We start from the raw sequence: 17,705 nt of genomic DNA, 5'->3' as shown, positions 1-17,705 counted from the left end.
GCCGGCCCTCAGGACTAGAAAAGGACTTTTGTTCACGTGAAGAAAAAGACTGTTCCATTTCCATAGGATGGCTGGATCCTGTCCAGTAAAAACTGAGCTTGAAGTATAAAAAATGATCAGGAGTGTCAAACGAAGGATCTTTTACTTGAGGTCAGATATTTATTTTTATTTATTAGCGTGTGAGATCTACATCTCTGGCCCAGCTCTGGTCTGGGAGGAACACGGTCCGGCACAAAGAGCTCCTTGTGCCGAGGGATGGGGGTGCTCTGGGGGGCACTGCCCTCGGCTCTGGGTTCTCCTAACTTGCTTTTCTGGCTCCCTGATTCCAGGTGACAGGGACAGTGTCCCAGGGTGAAACTCTCCCCTTTAGCACCGTGTTCTGTGTCTGCTGTGGAACTCCGAGCAAGGCCTGGGGTAGAGCTGTGGGGGTCGAGTGTTTTGTACACACCTGAGTGTCTCTGGCTGTGTTTTCCAAACATCCTTTCCATTGCAAAGTGGTTTACAAACATTTCTACGTTATTACCAGGCAGACTCTTCCTTCTGCTCTTGGAAAAGTGCTGGCAGAGCCTCTGCTCCAGTTCACTCCTTCCCCAGTTCCACCAGTAACGGTGAACTGGTGTGGGCATCAGGAGGCAGAGCAGGACAGGGCAGAGCTTGGTCCTGTCTTTGCCCAGTTTTGGGAAGTTAACACTGACAGAAGAGAGAATGGGGTTCAGGGAGGGAGCAGTTTGGGGCAGAAGAGGTAGATTTGTTAATCAGAGCAGAGGAGAAGGGAATGAAAGAGCTGGAGCCGACTGAACTCACTCCCAGCTGCAGCCAACGGGTTATTGAGTCCATGAGCCTCCTCAGGAATTTTTTTTTTATGCTATTCTTCAGCATGAAACGTCAAAGACATATTTGGTGCAAATGTTTTCCTGAGATTTATTTTTATCTAATCGCTTATGAAAGTTTTACTGACTTTAAAGACCAGATTTGCTCACCACCAGTAAACCACGTTTTTCTGCTTTAATTAAACCGGTTTTTGTCCATGAGGTTTTGTTCACACACTGACTACATCAATATAAATATATCTCTGCCAGAGTAATTAATAAAAGCAGGCAGCTCAAGGGAGTAAGCATATGGGTCGTATCATCTCTGGGGACTCAACTATTGTATAGTTCTTCCAAAAAAAGTTAAGAATCGCCCCCAATTAAAATGTTATGTGGCTTATGTATGTTCAGATTTAATTTGGTATAATTGAATTTATGTTCATCCTTAGAGAACTCCCAGGGCTGCCAGATACAGGCAGGAATCATTTATACCATGGAAATACCACCATTAGATTGTTTTAAAGGCTGCAGGATTAGAGCACAATAAACTGTTTCAGCAGCATTTCAAGGCTTGAGCAGTTGCTTCAACTTATGTGTGAGTATTAGTGAAGAGAATGAAAACAATATTGTTCTCGCCATGTTTCATTTGTTTTGCATGCTGAAGCGCTGCTAAAAATGTGATAATTTCTACTTAGCATTAAATTAATAGTTTTTATTATGGTTGCAAGGAATTTGTGAAGTCCTGTGTTCAGTAATTGAGGAATTTTAACTTCGAAATAAGAAGAAAGCTGTCACCAAAAAAAAAAGTGTTTCCATCTGTTAATGAGGAAGATTCAGAGATTATTATCAGGTGAACCTTCTAAATACCTGAAGCCTGATTTTTTGTCTCCAAGAGCGTTTGCTTTGAAGAGACAAAACCGCCCTCACATTTGGTGTGACTGAGAGTTGCCTGGAGAAAATGATCATAGGTTGGTTTGGGTTGGAAGGGACCTTAAAGGTCATCAAGTTCCAACCCCCAGATACCATTTTCTGTGCTGCTCATATACTAAATATAAAGGCCCCAAGCCTCATTTTCCAGACCTTTGCCTTTGTCTCCTGTCTTTGACTGCCACAAGTGGTTTTCCTGCAGTTTTCCTGGGGTAAGGTGTGTGTTGCAGGAGTTCCTGCAATAATTGTGATCCTGAAATCCCAGTAACGAGCAAACTTTGCACAGGGAGCAAACGCCTTCCCTGTCAAACACAGAGGAACAGAGAGACCCAGGAATGAGGAGGCTTCCCTTTCCCTGCCCAGAGAATCCTGATGTATAAAGCAAATATTTGTTGTCCTCAGTTCCATCTTTGGATCAGAGTCTGGCTTTGTGGGGTTTTTTTGCTGTTGTGGGGTTTTTTTCCCTTCCACTTGACTTCGGAACAGCCCAACATGAAAGGAGCAGAGGTCTCCTGTTGGATCAGGAGGTGGCTCCGAGGGCAGTGTTGGCTGTAGGTGCTGCCTGTCAGGCTGGGCTCAGGTGTCCACGGAAGATAAGGAATTCTGGAGGTTATCAGCATCCCCCTAACTCAAACCTGACCCGCTCAGGCAGTGTGAGAGATCTGGTATGTGGGCTCAGGGATTGTTTTGAGACCTGCTGGCAGGGAACCAGATGTGCTGGAACTGCCTCAGTAAAATAACCCGGGCAGAGGCATCAGAGCCCCTCTCACTTGACCCTCTCCTGTGGCTCCATTCGAGCTCCTACCTCGACACCACTGCTCTGCTGAGCTGTCTTTTGACCCAGAGATGGGTCAGCATAAGATCCGAGCTGGAGATTTTGAAATGTTGTTCCTCAGTTTATCCAAAGGGCAGATTTATCATTAGAATCAATTCCCTGGAATATACAGTTTCATAAGTAGGTGAATTGGCCTGGGGTAAAGTTCACCCTGGCAGCACTTGGGACTGTGCAATTCACCCCTGTGCTTCCTTGGGGCTGAGATTTCAGTTGTGATCTCAGACAAGACACTGGTTCGGTTTCAGCTGCAGGAAGAAATAATTTAATCAGTCTCTCTCCCACTGCCATAATTCTGAAAGGAGAACAAGGTCGGGCTGGAAGGTTTGTGAGGCTCTTCTGGGTGTCCCATTGTCCCACAGGCAGGAAATAATTGATTCTGAGGCTTTGGTGGAAAACGAGCACCCCAGAATTCCTTTTGAAGTTTGAGTCACTGTGTTAGGGGGGAAAATAATTGTATTCACTGTGTAAATTTGAGGGCAGAATACTTTGCTCATTTTTGTTCTCTGTATCTGTTGAGTGAGATGGTTGCTAACCTGTGGGTGGCTGTCAGGGGAACTCCCCTCTGTGAAACTCTTTTAGCTCTTCAGGTAAGAAGCAACTCCAAAACCTTCTTTTCTGTAGAAACAAACCACAAAGGGAAAATGTGCACCCTGGTGTCCCCAGTTCTCATTTCAGTGATGCTCAGATTGAAGATGAACTGTGTGTAAGAGTCACAAACTGAAGTCCTTGTGCAAGATTTAGGTCATGTGAACAGCCTTGACTTCCCTTGGGAGGCAAACCAGGCTGGGAGCAGCTTCCCCAGAAGCTGGAAGTGCCCTGAGGATCAGCTTTCCTGGCCTGGCTCTCGTCCTTCAGCCCATATCCCCGTGCTGCAGGGTAAAGGCTGAGGATGAGCCTGGATGCTTCCCCAGGCAGAGGGGAGGCTTTACCTGCAGAGCAGCTCCCCCAGCCCAGGTCCCTCTTGTCCCTCCAGCAGCCCAAGGCAAGGGGAGCAGCTGATTATCGATCCTCTGAGCCCCTCTGAGCCCCCCACAGCTGGGACCTGCCTCTCCTGCCCTGCCCACAGTGCCTGAGCATCCCCTGGACCCAAAATTCCCGACCTCGCAGAGAGGGTTGGCCCTGCCTTTGTGCTGGGAAGGCTTCTTTCCATCCTCTTGGATTACATTTATAAAATAAATCAGTGGGCAGCTCTCGGGCAGGATGTAGCTCAGCAGGGGGGGAGCCTGGGGCTCACAGGCCTCATCACCTCGTTTTTGCACCTTCTTTTGGTCGTGTTTTCGGGAAATCTCACTCTAAAGAGATCACACGTCTCAGCTCTCTGAGGGGTGAGCAGAACACTGCTGGTGCATCAAGAGAAAATGTCTCTGGCCTGGTGAGAGGGGGCTGCTTTGTTTTCCCAGCTCCTCAGAGAGAGGGACTGCTGTTCCTGTTTTCGAGCGGCCGCCTCGGTCGGTCGGGGAACCTCGAATATCCTCTGGTTCTTTTTCTCAGTGCCAGCCCAGCTCACAAACTCATCTGTTTCACACCTTCTAAAGGGCACGAGCCGGGCGTGCAGAGCAGCTGCCAGCCCCGTGTGTGATCAGAAGGGTTGCAGGGGCTCTGCTCACCCTTTTGGGGGGGTTTCCTGTGTGAGTGGGGCCGAGGTGCAGCTGTGCTCACTGGGGGGGGGGGGCACGGCCCTGCTGGGCTCCCTGGCTGCTTTCTGTTGGGCTTTTTTTGGTTGGGTTTTTTTTTTAAAAAAATCTCTGCTCTGAAAGTGTCAGGCCGTGGGTAAAGCCGTGGTAACACATGCACCCTTTGGGCCTGTAAATTCGAGGTATTTAAAGTGAATCTGTGGAGAAGTGCACACCTCCACAGGAGTGTTCCCAGCCTGCTGGGTTGCCATTATCCATGCTGGCAGGGAAAGTGAGAAGGGATAATCATGCTCTGTACTAGGCTGGTAAATTCAGTGCTAGAAGAGCACGATACCTGTCTGTCTTAGGACTTGCCCTGCCACTCTGAACCGCACCTCTGGCAGCTTTTTTGATGGAGCTTCTCTCCCTCCTGTGGTTGTGTCTGGCTGTCGTGTGGTGGTGCCTGTCAGTCATGACCTCAGGCAGGGTGCACAAGCTCTGGGCAGGCAAAGACAGAAGTGAGACCAACACAGTGGTTGTCACTGCATGGGTGTAACTGGCATGAGTTACACGTGGAATTAAAGCTCGTGTCCTTTCCTACCTCTCCAGACACTTAACACCTCGGTCTGGTTGCACTGCTTACCCTGCCAGCAGCTTTGATTCCCTGCACTTCTGATTCCCAGTAATTTTGAATTCCCTGGCAGAAAGTTTGGTTTGGGTTATACTGAGGTGTTCAAACCTGGCTGAGCCACCAAAGCCAGGTGGCAGGCTGAGTCCAGGTGTTGAGCTCTAAGAATAATTCTCTTAGTTTTCGGGAGTGAGACCTACAGATTGTATCCATCAAAAACATCAAATACTCCCAGGATGCACCTCCAGAAGCTCATCAGAATTTATTTTTAAGGTTGACTGTGTTTTCCTCGTGGCAGAAGCACCTTTTGGGTGTGGATAAGGGGAAGCAGCAGTGTCTCAGTGGTAAGAGGACTCTTGGAGAAATTACCACCAGAAAATCTTCCCGTCTTCATACGATAAAGTTCTGTTCAGCTTCTGTGCCTGTGCCTGCTCCCTTCTGCCAGGAGTGCTGCCCTGCTCCTCCTCCCCCTCATTGGGGAGCCATTTTAGCCCACACTTCCCTTTGGAAATAGCACCCAAAGCGTTTGGGGTCTCCACAGGAGCTCTGGGACACGAGTGACTTGTGTGTGTTTTAATCCCTTGGAACAGCCCTGGGAGCTCAGAACCTCTCGCTGCTGCTCCCTCTCCCTGATGCAGTGAAATGTTCTGAAGCTCCAAATCCTCCCCTGCCTGCAGTAGCCTCTGTCTTTTGTTTGTCAGATGAAGATTTCTCTCAAGTTCCCATTCATTTCTCATCTATTAAGCTTTTAGGACTCCACAATTACAGTTTTTTAAAATGAGCCAAAATGCTGCAGAACACAGGAGTGGGATGTCCTGAACTCTTTCAAGGGGGAGGAAAACTTCAAAGTTTTAGAGTGTGTATATTACAAAGAACTGGAAATCCCTTTCTTGACTCGTGTGTACAATATCTGAGGCAGCCCTGGGATTTGATTCGAGCATCATTTCTTATGGTTTACTGTTTAATTTGAATCAGTGTGGTATGAATTACGTTACTGGTGAAAAATGAGCTTTCGTTGAGATAAATGCCTGCCATCAGCTTGGAAGCTGTCTCCTGTTTTGACATCTTTACTTTGTGTTTTTCTGCGTGCTGATTAGATGTTGCTGTGCAAGTTTAGCTGATTGCCCTCAGAGAGGGTGAGAGTGGGAGGGAAAAACGAGGGGGTGGGATTGGATTCATACATCAACAGGAATCAGCATTGGCAGCACCTTTTATGACATACTGTGTCATTCAGGGTGTCTTCTGGGTAGAAAAACTGCACCTCCAGAACAGGAATACGAGGAGTTACAGGTAGAGGAGGGAAAGCAGAGCCAGTGTGGGTTTTTCTCAGGAGTTCTTCACTTCTGCCCTTTGCCCCATTGCACAGAACTCGCTCTGCCCTGTGTCAGTGTGGTGCCTCTCTGCTGTGGGGAGCTGGAGATGCTTTCCTGGACATCATATTTGATGTGTGTAAATGTAAATTTAATGTAAAGAGAGTCCTGGATGGTTGCTGCTGCTGGTGGTTCCTCCTGCCAGGGTTTGTGTTTATGGTCAGGTCTGATGTACCTTCTGCTGGAGCCAATCTGTGGTACCTGAGGGACACAGTGATGACACTGCAGGCTGGCAGGTTGTTTTACCCTCATACAGGGCTGGCACATGGGAAATACTCACTGGCTGGTCTGTGCTGGTGTGTAAGAGAAGAGCAGTTCATAGTGGGCAGCCCTCCAAAAGGCTCTGCTGGATTCAAATGCACTCAAGAAATCTAAGCTCGCCTACAAAGCTCGTGTGAGTGATCCAGGCTCCTCTGCTTGGAGCCTGAACGGGGAGTTTTGGTAGAAAACAGGCTTTTTCATGTGATTTCTCGTGTGCTTTAGATGTGGTAGAAAAAAAAAGAATGAGAAGGTTGTTTTTCCATGACAGAAGCATGTCCCAGTAACAGCCTTCCCTGCAGCTTGCTGATGGTTTTCCTCCAGATCCCTCACAAAGCCAGATGACACAGGAGCCCAAGAGCAGGCTCGGAAACGCACACACCAGTGGAAAATTCCCACTCCAGACGTGTGGCTTGGGCAGGAGTGAAAGTTCAGAAACATTCATCCTTTTAAAAACCTGTATTGGTCTCTCTCCCTTCGCTGCAGCAGCGCTTTGCCTCCCACAGGGCAGCAGTGCCACCAAACCCAGCAGTGCCACCAAACCCAGCAGTGCCACCAGGCTCAAGCCCTGGGCAGTCTGTGCCTGGCATTGCCAATCCCCTTGGCCCCAGTGCAGTCCAGCTGAGTTGCCTCATGTTCGTTGTTCTCCCAGCTCTGGCTCAGTTTAGAAGAGGAGGGAACTTGCTTGTTTGACAATGGGAGAACCATAAAGATTTCTTTTCCTCTTCTCTGAGCTTTCCCAGTGTTTGGATACTTTGGGCTTTTGTCCCAGGGCCGGTGGGTTCTGTGTTCTGCTGGAAATCTCCAGGTTTGCTTGCAGAGAGGACAAGATGTGAATGGTGAGGAGAGTCCTGGGGACAGGAGGCTGTTCACAGAGCCGGACACATGAACTGAGTTCTCTGATCCTGCAGCCATTTACCAGCCCTTAGGACTTGAGCCCTGAGCCCCCTGCACTGCCTGTGTCCCGTGGGGGTCACGCTGCAGACGAGGCTCCAACCACCTCGTGCAGGGTGGTGGCCAGAGCTCTGCTGCCCGTTCCTCATGGAGAACACAGGCAGAGGCTTTCAGGGAATGGCCCTTTCTCTTCTTATCTGGTGGTTTTGGGGCCGGGAACTGGCTTTTTTGGACAAGAAGTTTACTGTACATAACTCAAAGTGGCTCTCCCTGAGTACACTCAGAGCTTTTCCTGTGGCCCTGAGCTGGGGCAGCAGACAAGTAGGGTTTGGCTCAGCTGCTCTTCCCATCGCTTTCCAGTGCTATGACCTGTTTTTGTCTGACACGTTTCTCATTAACTCTTTGTCAAATCACCAGGAAGCCTGCTTAATTGCGGGCAGAGTGCTGAATTTATGAGTTCATCTAGGCTTCATGTCTACACATTGACAGAGGTGTTTCTCTGGATGGAGTCTTTTTCTCTTCATTTTGTGGCAAGAATGGAGTTTCTGTTTCAGTTACTTCTGAAAGTCATAAATTGCAGCAGGCCCTCCCTCCCCTTTATTTAAAAGAAACACAACAAAACTTCATGGCAACAGTTTATTGCTCTAAATCAGCTCGTGGGTCATTAAAGCAAAAAGGGGGGGAGGAAAAAAAGAGGAAAAATCTCCAGCTCCTGCCAAATAAAATGCGCACATCGGCCAAGCTGTCAGAGGCAGATCCTGCGACCACGGGATGAGAAGGTTTATTACACTTTGGGCTTCTGGGGAGGGATGTTATAGCAACAGGACGCTGGGTCACTGATGGCAAACTCCTGGTTGCTTCGTTTCTTCATGCACACTAGGAATCCATTAAGCGACCTGACGACAGATCCGCAGGCACCGCGGCCCCCGGCACACCTCTGCCGGGGCCAGGCCTTGGACGCTGCCCACTGAAACGTGAAAGGAACAGCCCAGCAGAGAGCCCACAAATTAGGGGAGCAGGAAACCTCAAATGATGTGCAAAAAAAATTGTAAACGTTCGGGGCGAATTTTTCCATAACTTCTGCTCCATAACTCAGCATTTCTGATGTTAATAAATTATGGAACGGAGCCTCTGCGAGATCAGTGAAGCCTTTTGGATCCAAACCCCGAGCGCCGCGCAGCAGACGGCAGATGAAGCTGCAAAGTGAGCCCTGGAACATGACAACAATTTCCTTTTGGCTGGAGAGGGATGAGCCTGAACCGCAGCCACAGCCGGCGTTCTGGCTCTGCAGCCCAAATCCCTGTCTCTGCAGTGGGCCAGTTAAAGCCCTGTAATCCCAGGGAACATGGAGGTGCATTCGTTTGGAGCAGAGAGCCTGGAGAGGAGGAGGATGGGGACTCTGGAGCAGGGAGGAGAGAGTGTTCTGTGGAAACACAGGGAATGACTCTGCCAGACAGAGACATGGCACAGTTACTGGTAGGGAAGAGGAGGGGAATTGGGAGTTCTTCGATGAACTGTTGGATTTGCAGACAAAAGTGCTGGGAGGTGCTGGGGGTTAATAAATAAACACTGAACTCACCATCTGAAGCAGAGGGAGAAAAGATGAACTTAGTTTTTGGCATATTGAGTAAAAAAAAAAAGCAGGGAGAAATCCATGATGGGGTGGGTGGGATCAAATGGAAGAGTGGTCGGGGGAGATGAGGCAGAGGAAATGCTCCCACAGGAATTAACTCTCCGAGCCCTCAGGCCACAGTCCAGATGAAAGTTTGCTTTTCCAGCAGATCCCAAGTGCACGTGGCTGTCCCTCCCTGCCCGTGGTTTAACATGGGGACAAGGTAAAAGGGACACAATGTGTTCCTGCAGGGAGCCCAGCTCCAAAGGACAGGGATGCTGTGCCTCAGATCCGAGAGGGTCAAGGGGGTGAAGAGCATTGCCCCAAAACTGGCTGGAGTATCGGCATGTACTGGTTACAGACCAGCAAAACCAGTGCCAGTTACTAAGTATAAATTTATTTTATTTTTTTCTCCTCTCCCATATCTCCACACCTTTTTTCCCCTCTCCTCTCGCTCTGACAACTTCTTTTAATGTCTGAGCCAAATTACCCACTGGAGAGAGCTCTGCACTGCCTGGCTGGTGCAGAGCCAGCTCCAGCCCAGAGCACAGGCACAACTGCAACTGTTCCCTGTCAGCTCCACCAAGGCAGAGTCCTGCTCAGCACACAGGATCTTCTCCTTGGGTTTTCCTTCCTGTGGCATCTCTTTTGTTGCTGCTGGTGGTAAATACCTGATGTCAGCCTTTACCTGTCCAGGGAACAGGGATATCTGTGAATGGATGGGCTCATGATTAAAGCTGCTGATAAGTCCTGGGTAGGGATGACCTTAGTTCTGGTCTTAACTGTGAACAACCAGGTTTAACAGAGCTGGAGAGGAGTACTGTGGTGAGTGCAGCCCCATTCCAGCAGCTGTGTGGAGCTGAGGTTTCCAGCAGTTCACTGCAGGATGAATCCCTCTGTGCTTCCATCTGGGACCTTCAATTTACCCAGAGCCAACACTCTTTGCCTCCCTTTTTTCTGTCCACCTGCCCTTCTTCAGAGCATCAGTTACCTCTTGATGCTGCTCCTACTTCTTCTAAACACAGAAAAATGAATTTTCCAGGAGCTTTCCAGGAGCATTTTCAAGCTGGAAATCTCTTTTTTTTTTTAGTTACTGACAACGACTTGTAAGCTGTTGGTTTGCAGAATTTTGCCAGAGGAAATTTCTGATTTCCTTCTGGTCTAAACTGGAAGAAGATGTGGTAAAATGTCTCAGCTTGTTTTTCCGGAGTTTTTTAAGGTGGGAGGAAGAGAGGCTTAGAATGTTATTCTGTGTGTGCACACTTTGACAGAGGAAAAAAATAGATACCGCAGATAGTGACTGGTGGTGGCTTTTGGATTTCTCAGGGTTCTTTATGCTGTGAAATAACCTTGACCCAGAAGATCAGCCGAGAGCGTGAGCGTGTGAACTCGAGCTTTAATTAGAGGTGTTGGCCACCAAGGGTTGAGCTCACCCCGGAGCACCCTCTGCTCCAGGACTGGTCCTGCAGCACTTTGAGACCAGTTGATTACCCCCTTTATTTTCTTCTCAAAGGGTCCTCATTGATCCCAGCAGAGGCATCACACTCGAGGAGGGATGGCTGTTTGCAGAGTCCCCCCCAGTGCCACTGCCGGGCCTTGGGCCATGATGCTGGGCTCTATTTGTGGGGTACAGTGAGTGTGTGTGAAAAACAGGAGCTGAAGTTCTCAGGGTTTCATGCAACCTTTTTTTTCTCTCGTTTTGATCTGTCAGCTTTCACACCCCCAGCTTGGGTTTTATTTCCCCACGCAGATAAAACCACAGTTTCAGGTGATTTCGAGCTACGACAGAACCTCCTCCTGAGGCAGAGCTGGCCCTGGAGCCTGAGCAGGGACCTGCAAAGTGAATTTGAGCCAAATTCTGAGCTTTCCTTGAGCTGTCTCCCCATGGAACTAGATGATCCTGGAGGTGCCTTCCCACCCAAACCCATCTGTGATTCTACAATCTGAGTGTCTTCACCAAACAATTCTGGAAGATGAGAGAGGGTGTCTGTAAGATACAGCTGTGAAATAAAACAGCCTGTTTGAATCGTGCTGGAGTTTTCCACATTGTGTTCCCAGGGCGACTGAACATCACCAGTTGCTGCCTTATAAATTAATGGCACTGGGAGGTTTGTGGGCTGCTGTTTATTCAAACCTTTAAAAACTGTTCAGTGGCTTCAGACCAGCTGAGCATCGATGATTCATCTCATTCTGTTTTCCAGACGAATTTCCTGGAAGTTGTTATCACTTTCTGATTAGGTGTGTCCCCACTCCTGCCCCTCCAGGTGCTGGTTTGACTGGTCCACTTAATTTGGGGTCAGTAAGGCCAAGAGAAGCACTTCAATCTCAACAGCTTTAGTCAGCCTCTGTGTTCCTGGAGTTCCCTGAGCTAAAACAGGAGTTATGGTTATTTTAGCTTGAATTAGTACAGCCTTTCACCCCATGTTACAAACACTTTTTTGTTGTTGTTTTTTTCTTGCAAAGCCCAAACAACCTAAAATTGGCTTCTTGTGCCATCACTGCCCCACCTGAGGCCTTTGGTGTTCCCAGCAGAGCTCAGGGGAGGTGAACAAGGGGGTCCAGAAAGTACCAGGTTTTGAGGAAGGGTCTGGTCAGGGCAGAGTCAGTGGCCATGAGTGTTCTCAGGCAGGGGATGAAAGAACTGAGCACACACAGGTTGTTTCCTGCCCCAGTTCTGTCCCAAACACACGTCTGGGGAGGAAAGGCAGGATTTCAGTGACCCTCAGTGCCATGTTTGATTTAGGAAGGAAGAAGGCAAACAGTGATGGTGGGAAGGGGTTAGTGCAGGAGGTGAGGGACCAGGGAATGTGTGCAGGGAGGTGAGAGCTTTCCTGGCGATGCTGGCAGGTCCTGCAGTCCTGGGGGTTCAGGGCTGGGAGTGAGAGTCTCAGCTGGCAACATCCCCCCGAGGTTCCTCAGCCCAGCCTTGGACTTGACTTGCTGCTGTCATCGATGGGTTTTAATTTTTCCTTTCCTTTGTTTTCCCACCTTTTCTTTTTTCCCCTCTGTCTTGAAATAGATGGGAAAGTATTATCGTATCCCATGAGATTTTGAGAGAATTAATTGCTAGTAAAAGCATGTTAAGAGCTTCTGATGACTGAAGTAATTTGCACTGACACAGGGTCTTGTCAGGGTAGAGGGAAATCTAAGGGAAAAAGGAGTTTCTGCAACAAGGAGGCCCACTTAGGAGCAGAACAGGGTTTTGCCATGCTTGGGCTCAAAGGCCTTTTCCTTGTTTTCAGGGTGTCCTGTGTAATTTTTTAAATGTGCTTTTTTATGGGAGTTGCAAACTGGATCATCCCAAACATCGATTGGGAATGCTGAGCATCTCCTCTGGTTTTGTTACTAAACTTCACTGTCTTAGGAGAGAAAAAGTCTCTTCCTGGTAAACCAGTGTGTTTCTTTGAATCACAGACCTTTAATTAACTCTTTTTTCCACACACCTGGACTTTCATTTGGAGGTTTTTGTTTGGAAGGAGTCCGGTTTTGCACACAAGCCCACTTGTGTCTCACACTCAGCCCCACGGACGTGGTCAGTGGATTTCTCATGCTGTACTTTGATAAATGAAAGTATCATTTGTTAAAGCATTTTTTTAAAATACCATTTCCCAGCACTGTGGAAAGTGACTTGTTTGGAAAGTGTATTGAAACATTTGTAATTAAAAATGGTCCTGCATGAAAGGATAAAATGGATAAGGTGAAGACGGAGCAGTTTAAGGACCTTGTCTTTGAAATCAATACAGTTTGGAGGAATTACCTGCTCTGGTTCCTTGGACTGGTGTGGAGACCAGAGCTGTGTGTTTGTCTCCAGTTGTGGTCCTGATCCTGTTCCTCCTGGACCACTCTGCTGTACGTCCTCGGAGGTTCTGCCAACAAGGAATTTCAGATTATGGCTGAGAGCTGGTTTTACTCTTGTCAGCTCTCTATGAGCTGTGTGTATCATCCAGAGTTCTCTTTTCTGTTTCTAGTTTAGAGTCCTGCCTTGCAAACAGTTTTGCCTCCTCTCCTCTCCCCAGAGCTGCCATTTGGTGCCAGCTGACCTGTGCCTTTCTCCCATTCTCCTGCAGATTGCTGACGACCTGGGCAATGAGAAGTTCTGTGTGGATGCTGGCCAGGCTGGGGCTGGCAGCTGGCTGAAGTACATCCGTGTGTCCTGTTCCTGTGATGAGCAGAACCTGGCTCTGTGCCACGTCAACGAGCAGGTAACGGCCCTGCAGGGACTGCCCTGCCCACTCCACCCCTCCACAGGGGCTGCTGTGCCCACCCCACCCCTCCACAGGGGCTCTGGGGGTTGGCCAGGGCGTGGTGTGGAGGGGCAGCACTGAAAGGAGCCAGCCAAGGCACTGATCTGCTCAGCAGCTCTGCTGGGGTGTCCCTGGGACCCCCCAGAGTTCAGATCTTCCAGCCCCTGACTCCTCTGGTGGTGAAGCAGATGCTGTGAAACGGGTGATGGTGGCAGAACACACTGAGAAGGGTGGGGGATTCATGGCCATGGGAACTGTGGGCAGGGCTGGGTGGGGAGCACAGTGCCAGGCTGGGAACTCTGTTGGTGTCTGCCTTGAAGAGGAACGGGAGAGCAGGAGATGGTTTGGGAGTCTGCTGAGGAGGAGGAGGGCAGGTGGAACCCTCCTAGGCAGGTGACAGCAGTGCTGGGGGGGGTGTGAGTGAGGGGTGTTACATGGAATTAATAGGAATTTGATGAGGTTTGCCAATATTTGCAAAGTTCTCTGAAGCTTAAACCCAAAAATGGATTCAGGATGAGCAATCCTCATTGAGAGTTTCACAAACCTCCAGTTGAGTACAAATCAAATGCAAGTCACTGTTTCAGACCCAACTTAAATGAGAAATCCTGTCCTGCTGCTGTTACCTGTCAGCAAACAGGAGGCAGATTTGGATCTGTGAAGGACTTCTAAGGATGTTATCAGCAGCTCTGGGCTTTCAGCAAACTCAGTGAATTCATAATTCCCGAGTGGCCAAGGTGCCTTTTGAATATAACCCCCCACAATACAAGAGTATTTGAATTCTTAAAGACTCAAAATAAAATTTCTAGTGAAGTAATTGACAGCAGAACCTGGACTGTTGAATGATCCCCCCGTTACAGATTATGATGTATTTAAAATGTATTTCTAGTTAGAAAGAGATTAATTGAGACATTTCATTAACTATTTTTCAATTGTGAAGCCAATTTTCACAGGTAGAATAACGTTAGTCCATTTTCTTTGTATTTATTCATGCTGAATAGGTATTTGAAAAGAAGATATCTTTGATTGACTGAGATAATTGTGATTGTGAAGGAGTATTGGAAAAAATGGTAGAAAAATGATATGATTTACTAAATGTGTCTGGAAAATGTTTTATTTTTTCCTGTTGCTACTGCTGCCTTCATGAGGAAAATACTTGAGCAGTTCAGGAGTCTGTAATATTAAACAGAATCTCTGTAATAAAGATAATGGCCTGAGCTGGCTTCCAGGGTGATAGCTGCAGCTTTTATTTGGGATGCAGATATTGGGGAATAAAAGGAGTAACAGGGGATGGAAAAATTCGGGCCTGTGTTTAATAAGCTCTGTGAGGGGTGTGTGTGTTGCAGGGGTTTTATGTGTGTTTTACACACGTGTTTGGTGACTCTGCTCGGGATCCCCGGGTACATAACAGCGCCTTAAAAAAGAGGAAATAAAAAGCAATGTGGCTCAGCTGAGACAAAGGGGAGGCGATTCCAAAGGAGGAAAACACGGGAACAAAAGCAGAATGTGCAGCCCCATCCTGGCTGTGCGTGCTCAAGGCCAAACTTCTCCCTGTGTCCGCTCCTCCCGGGCAGGGGACGGGGCTGGAGGTACAAACCCTGCCCGGCTGCCGGGGCTCGTTATTTGTGAGACGAGGACCTAAAGAGCCGTTTTTCTGCCGGTTTTGAATTTTGGAGCTCCTCTGCTGCAGCCGATGCCTCGGGTGGGCGGGTGGGTTTTCGACCTTTGGGTAAAGGCAGCAGCTGTTTTCTCTGGTGCTCTCTGTCCCCCCCAGAGTACGAACGTGTGGCTGTGTCGGGCTCGGAAGGTCCCGGCTGTAACTCGTGCAGCAGTAACAGGGTGGTTCCTGCGGAGGGTCCCCGTCAGGGAGGTGGTTCTGGGACGGGCTTTTCTCCCTGGCCGCGTTTGGTCCCCGTCCCTTGCCCTGGGGATGGGGAAACGTCCCCGCCTCGTCCCGGGGCTCCGGCTGCTCCCGAGCGCTTTTCCTCAGAGGGAAGGGTGTCCAGCTCCGATGACGAGGTGCCGGGCTCTGAGCGAGATCAGCCTCGGAGTGTGGTGGTTGTGGATCTGCAGCACCGATATTTCGGTGTCTGGACCAAATTGCTCGAGTTTAGCTGCAAACTGCTGCAGGCAGAGGCAGCTTTCTGCTGCCCCGAGCTCACAGCCACAGCAGCGGCCACACAGCAGACCCGTGTACCAACCCAGACTGGAAAGGGTTCCTCTGGATTATTTTTACCTTCATTTTTTTTATATATACTTTCCTTTTATTTTTTTCTCTCTTCGGTGCCCCGTACCCAGAATAATTTTGATAAAAATCAAGAAATTGAGTATTTTCAGTCATCCGTGAGAGCACTACCAAGCCCTAGTTATCCTGTTAACTGTTTAGTGTTAAATTAAACTGGTAATTAAGAGAGTTGCCTATTCTGTGGTGGGAAATGAGAAATGATCATGTTTGGAGCTTTTCTATAAATGACCATAATTGATTTATGAATGTAAATCTTCTGCTGGTTTAGTAAATCCGAGTTTTTTTGGTGCACAAGAAATGAAAAAGGAGAGGAAACACAGCAGTGGTTTTAATGAATCCAGACCATCAGTAACACGATTGCAAGATGAAGTTAATTATTATAATGAAATGTTTGATGAAATTAATGTGACTCCAGCAGAATCCAGCTTTTCCCTGATCATTAATGAAGCTTGTCCTATATTTCTGGAAAGACTGCAGCAGACTCTTTTAAATACAAGGAGCTACTTTGTTCTGAGAACAAACAGGAGAGGAAAAGGAGCTAAAGGGTGACACAGGGGCAGTGTCAGCCTTTGGCAGGGTAATTCTGAAGGATTTTTCAGTGTAAAATTTGTGACTGTATCCATGAACTAGATGGACCTTTTAGACCCGTGGTTTGTGTTTTAGTGCTGGTTTGGGTTACCAGCTGCAAGAGAAATGTCTGTTAATAGCAATTTTATTTTATTTTATTTTTTCTCTTAGCTTGGGTCATCCCGAGTCCTGTTTTTCTGACTCAGCCCTGAGCTCTGGGCTCGCTCCTAGGCTGTCCTTTGCTTTTTTCCAGGCAGTTTTCCCATTAAGCTCAATGTGGTTTGGTCCTGGGAAAAGCTTTTCTTGTTGAACAAGCAGGGAAGAGCGTTGAAGTGCAAATGAAAAAGATAATGAGGAAATGGTGAATTTTGTACAACTTTTGGTTTGCATTGGAATTCACAGAAATTAACCCTCCCATCCCTGTGGAGCAGGGCAGTGGGACCTCTCAGAGCTGTGTCACCTGTGCAGGGGTGAGTGTCCTGCTGTCAGCTCGGTGCTGCTCGGGGGTTCCCACCCGAGGGTCTCTCAGCTGTACAGAGAGATCCTCGGCCCCTGCCTTTGGCACCAGGTGCCTGTTTTGGGCTCTGAGCTGGGTGGGGACAGTGTCTGCCACGGAAGAACTGTTTGCAAAGCAGCGGGAAACAGTGATGGAATTACGCTGAGGATTCTGGCAGGCACGGGGATGGGTTTCTGTGCACTTCGGGGCATCTTATCAATGGCAAGCAGTTGGATTTCATTTCTCATCCCAAACATTTGTGTTTGTGGCCGTGTCACTGCTTGGAAACTCTCGGTGAGAGATCCCCCGGCCTGCCCCGCCGGGCAGCGCTGGGTGGGCACACAGGGACCGAGATCCCGGGGAGCTGGCGAGTGGAGCTGTGGGGAGGTGCAGGGAGTGCTGAGGAGGGGATGGAGGGAGGCAGCCGGGCACGGCGAGCAGCCGGTGCGGGCCGGGATGTCGGAGCTGCACCGGGGCTCCGTAAGGGCCGCCCCAAAGCGCGCGGGGGCCGCGACAGCCGGGTCAGGGGGGCGGTTGTGTCTCCGTCCGCCCCGGGCAGCGCTTGGAGCTGCTGCAGAGACACGGCCCGGCCGCCCTTCCCTCCCCTCCCCTTCCTTTCCCCTTCCCTGCCCTCCCTGCGACCGGGCCCGTCCGCCGGCACCGGAGGAGCGGAGCGGCCGAAGGGACAGAGCGACAGGTCAGGCGGCCCCCGCCCCGTCCAGCCCCGTCCATCCCCGGCCGGCCCAGAGCCCGGCCCGAGCCGCTCCAGAGCCCGGGGCCGGCACCGGGGGTTGGGAGGGACCCTGCGGGGGGACCGGGACCGGGAGCGGGGCCGGGAGCGGGCGGCGTGTGCCACCTGCTGGGGCGGGCGGGGGCATCGCTCCCGATCCCCTCCCGGTCCCTCTCTCGCTCCCCATCCCGATCCCGCTCCTGCCCCCGATCCCGGTCCCGGCAGCTGCGGGAGCGCTCCCCGCCGGCGAGTTTTGCTCGCTGTGTCCCGGGGAGAGGTGGGAATCCCGGTGCGCCGGCGGGACAGCCCTCGCCATCCCCCGCCGGAGCGGGAGGGGCGGCGGAGCCAGCGCGTTATCCCGGAGCGGTGCCCGCGGGATGGAGAAGGACAGCGCTCCCGGAGCTGCGGGAGCTCGTGTGTGACCTGTGCGGGAACCGGGGCAGCTCAGGGACCGGGGCAGTTCAGGGACTGGGATAGCAC

At 49.8% G+C, this 17,705-nt stretch overlaps 1 protein-coding gene across 4 annotated transcripts in view; it reads left to right on the top strand.

Annotated features, from left to right (window-relative positions):
- Positions 1-17,705, top strand: part of PRDM16 (PR/SET domain 16) — a 258,310-nt gene that overhangs the window by 202,738 nt on the left and 37,867 nt on the right. For 3 of the 4 annotated variants that reach the window (XM_027658225.1, XM_027658224.1, XM_027658226.1), the window contains exon 4: positions 13,014-13,148. In XM_027658225.1, coding sequence (XP_027514026.1) covers positions 13,014-13,148 — 135 coding nt within the window. Of the gene's footprint in view, positions 1-13,013; positions 13,149-17,064; positions 17,193-17,705 lie in introns of those variants that run through there. The other variant, XM_027658227.1, reaches the window with a different exon arrangement.

Source organism: Corapipo altera, unplaced genomic scaffold (genome assembly GCF_003945725.1).
Source record: "Corapipo altera isolate COAL_440 unplaced genomic scaffold, ASM394572v1 301, whole genome shotgun sequence".
Taxonomy (NCBI): Eukaryota; Metazoa; Chordata; class Aves; order Passeriformes; family Pipridae; genus Corapipo; species Corapipo altera.
This window is presented reverse-complemented; position numbering and strand designations above follow the sequence as displayed.